Source organism: Nicotiana tomentosiformis, chromosome 12 (genome assembly GCF_000390325.3).
Source record: "Nicotiana tomentosiformis chromosome 12, ASM39032v3, whole genome shotgun sequence".
Lineage (NCBI taxonomy): Eukaryota > Viridiplantae > Streptophyta > Magnoliopsida > Solanales > Solanaceae > Nicotiana > Nicotiana tomentosiformis.
The window spans coordinates 93,509,994-93,513,781 of NC_090823.1; the positions used below are offsets into that span (position 1 = coordinate 93,509,994).

General features: G+C 39.1%; 1 protein-coding gene across 1 annotated transcript; it reads right to left on the reverse strand.

The window, feature by feature from the left end:
• Positions 1-1,907: 1,907 nt before the first annotated feature.
• On the reverse strand, positions 1,908-2,949 carry LOC138903050 (uncharacterized). Its single transcript, XM_070190963.1, has 2 exons — positions 2,255-2,949; positions 1,908-2,181 (listed from the first exon to the last, which is right to left on the reverse strand). Exons 1-2 carry the CDS (start codon positions 2,947-2,949, stop codon positions 1,908-1,910), a joined length of 969 nt encoding a protein of 322 aa, XP_070047064.1.
• Between the last annotated feature and the right edge of the window lie 839 nt (positions 2,950-3,788).

Genomic DNA, 3,788 nt, shown 5'->3' on the forward strand with positions numbered 1-3,788 from the left:
ATCTCTCATCCCTCAAAAGTAGATAGAACTCTTCTCTTTATTTGCTACCAAACCTGAAACCTGAGAGAACTCTTGAAAACAATTATAAAGCTTTTGCACTGATATTAAGCCACTCCTACAAAAGAGTAGTAGGTCATCTGCAAAAGCTAGCTGAATCAGCTCAATTTTGTGCATCTTGGGTGATAGTTGAAGTTAGGTTGCTCATCTAATCTTTTCAATATCCTGGAGAAGTAGTCCATAGCAAGAACAAACAGGAATGGAGACATAGGGTCTCCCTGCCTCAATCATCTTCTAGCTGCAAACGGTTCGGTAGGCCAGCCATTGATGCCAATTGAATAAAACACTGACTTCAGGCATGTCATGACCCATTTTATGAACTTGTTCGGGAAATTCATATGTATTAATACCTATTCAATAAAAGGCCATTCCAGTGAGTCATATGTCTTTTGCATAGCCACTTTTAGCATACGCCTTGGAGATATCCCTTTTCTGTCGTATCCTTTAACCAATTCATGACTTAGAATTATATTGTCACGTATCACTCTTACAGAGACAAAAGATGATTGGCTATTATCAATAAGTTCATCCATCACACTCTGCAATCTAATAGTTAGTATCTTGAAAATTATCTTGTATAAGACCGAGGAACAAGAAATAGGCCTAACTTCCTATATTGAAGAAGGATTCTTCACTTTAGGAATTAGGGTCACTGAAGTGCAGTTAATTGGCTTATACATGACGAATGTTTCAAAGAAATGTAATACAATAATAGTAATGTCATCATCTATCACAGACCAAGCTTTTTAAAAAAATAGAGCATTGAAGCCATCCCCTCTTGGCGCTTTCATATCATCTATATCCTGCGGAGCCTGGTAAATTTCTTCATGTGTTACTGGTTCAATCAGGAATAGTTGTTGACTTCTGGATAAAACTTGGCCTCTCCTACATATCTCTGGGCTAATAGCAGGTAACTGTGTTGTGGTTGTCCCAAGTAGACCTTTGTAGAAGCATATACTCTCCTCTGCAATTTCACCTTCATTCTGAATCCACTGCCTAGAAGAGTTCTTTAACTTTTTAATCTGATTATGTGCAGCTCTATTTTTTACATTTGCAAGTGAATTCTCTGCCAAAGGTTCTCAGTTCACACACCCCCAATATCTAGAATAAAGTCATTAAAATCCCTGGTTTCAGACTCTACTACTGCATTGCCGTAGATTCTATCCTCTGGTCGCAAGATTGTGTTGAAATCTCCCATGATAAGCCAGGGATTTTGAATACCATTTGCCAAATCCCTCAATTACATCCACAAACCTCTTCTATCTTGCACTGTATGTAACCCATATACAACAGTATTATAAAAATCACTCATCATAGTTAAGCTTTTCACATATCCATGTATAATTTGATCTGTCATGGATATCAGTTGGAAGTCGATCTTATCAATATCCCACATTACCCATATCCTGCCTCTATTACTGTAGTGGTAGTTCGCATGCCATGCCCATCCTTTAGCAATTTTTCCAATGATACTTTCAGCCTTTTGTTCCTTTACCCTAATTTCCAAAATAGTAAGCATATCAATTTTATTTTCAATAATGAAATACTTTAGTTCCTTCTGTTTATACAACTTATTCATCCCCCTTACGTTCCAAGTTACAAGCTTCATGTAGATAATGAATAACTTGAGGTACCCCCTCATCCAACTTCTGTCCACATTGTCCCCCATCTTGCACTGTAGTGGCCTGGTACTTTGGTATATCTTGAATCACCAAAGGACTAAAGCCATTATCAGTGTCAATAACAATATCTGTTTTAGGACTTGCACAGTTTTTTGAAGCTGCTTTACTTCTATCATGTAACCAGGCATTTTCCTTTGATGTTTGGGCTTCATTCACTGCTTGACTTCCTCACTTATCCGCAGTCCACTGTTCACCATTCTTGATTGTACTCTCTAGTGTTGAATTTACTCCTTTAGTTGCCTCATGTTGATTACCACTCTGTTTTCTTTGAGTTTCAACCACATTTGTCTGATTTCCTTTCTTGGCTGCCCCCTCACTGCCACCCCCATTATCACTTTGTATGACAAGTGCAATCCCCGGTTTAGCTTTCCATTCCTGCTTATGTATCACCTTCTTAACATTTTCCTCTTTGTGCTTATTCTTCTGATCATGGATCTGTTTCCTATGAATTGTATTGCAATTATGTCCTTCCTACTTGGAGACATGTATCACAATATTCTGGCATCCGGTCATACCAAACTTCTTCTTCAAATATTCTTCCAGTTGGGTCCTGTACTTTGATCGCATGAGGTAGGGGCACTGTTACATCCATTTCCACTAGAACTCTAGCAAATGAGATCCTCTCAACCTTTGTTATGCATTCATCCGTGTAAATAGGATTTCCCAGTACACTACGGATCATACTAAGTGTTTCCATTTCCCAATAGTTTAACGACAAGTTTGGAAACTGCACCCACAATGGAATCATTCTCAAAACTTCCTCATTGAAATAAAAATTTGCTTCCCATGGCTTAATTATAATTGCCTTGTTATTTATTGTATGAGGACCTGAGTATAAGACTTCATCTTTGTCTTCCAAGGTGTTAAACTTCACAACATAATATCCATCATTATGGAAATAGATCTTCGGTTTTGCAGCAAAGTTCCATTGCTTACCTATGTACCTTTTCAGTGCACCTATAGATGGAGTAGCACCTATAACATACAAGATCACGGTCTGCTTCCACTTCACTGATCCTTTTTCCAGCTCCAACTGGTTAAGTTTAGCAATCTTCTCACCTTCCGGTATCACCGGCGCAATATATGCCAAACTCATGCCCCTAGATTCTAGTCTATTCTCCGCAAATAAGCTTTCCCATTTCAGGTCCTTAGTAGTCGGGTTCCCCGTGAGGAGTTCAATCAGTTTAGTAGTTTTTGTTGCTTCTAACATCTTTTCCTAATCAACAACAGTTTTTCGATTGTTCGCCACCCCTATAACGCTCTGATTAATCGAGTTGTCCCCTTTAACCCCTATGTTTAACGATGCGGTCACCTTAGCGTTCTACGATGTTCCTTCACCCACAATATTCCTCCGATTGCTACACTTTGGAGTTATTATAATAGCATTCTGATTGCTCGGCATGCTCTCTTTAGCCCCAATGCTCTGGGTAATGGCGACCATAACATCTGTCGAGGTACCTGCAATTGCAACAGTTCTTTGGTTGCTAGAAGATGGGGTTTCTTGAGTATGCATGGCAGATTTCATCTTCTCTATAGTCGAATTGTTATTTATCGGCGTGATTTTCAGCTAAGTCCGTAGATTTGAAGCTTCTGGAGTAAAAGCCCTAATTTGCTTTCGGTCATCAAAAATCCCTCCAATGTCTGTTGATTCTATCACTAATGGACGTCGATTTGCTTTCCTTACTTTTTCCACAGATAGTTGAATTTTGTTTTTGCTCTTTTTTGGCCATCCCCTGCCCATGCCGGCGAGGGCGTACGTTAGCTAAACACGCTATCGTGCGCTATGTAGAAGGCAGGAGTAGGATTTTAATTCATTTTTTGGAATTTATAAATGTCATCACTGAAATGAGAGGGGAAAAGGGAAGAAAAACTTGGGACCAAAAAAGATGTTACAATTGGACTAATCTCTTGATACAGGTTGGACAATGGACAATGCTAAAAAACTTGCAAGCACCCACGACTAGATTACTGCTGGAGGTCGCATAATATTGAGCTTTTTCTGCTTTTGTGGTTGCAACTTCACTTCAGGAGGAGCCCTATAATATGCTA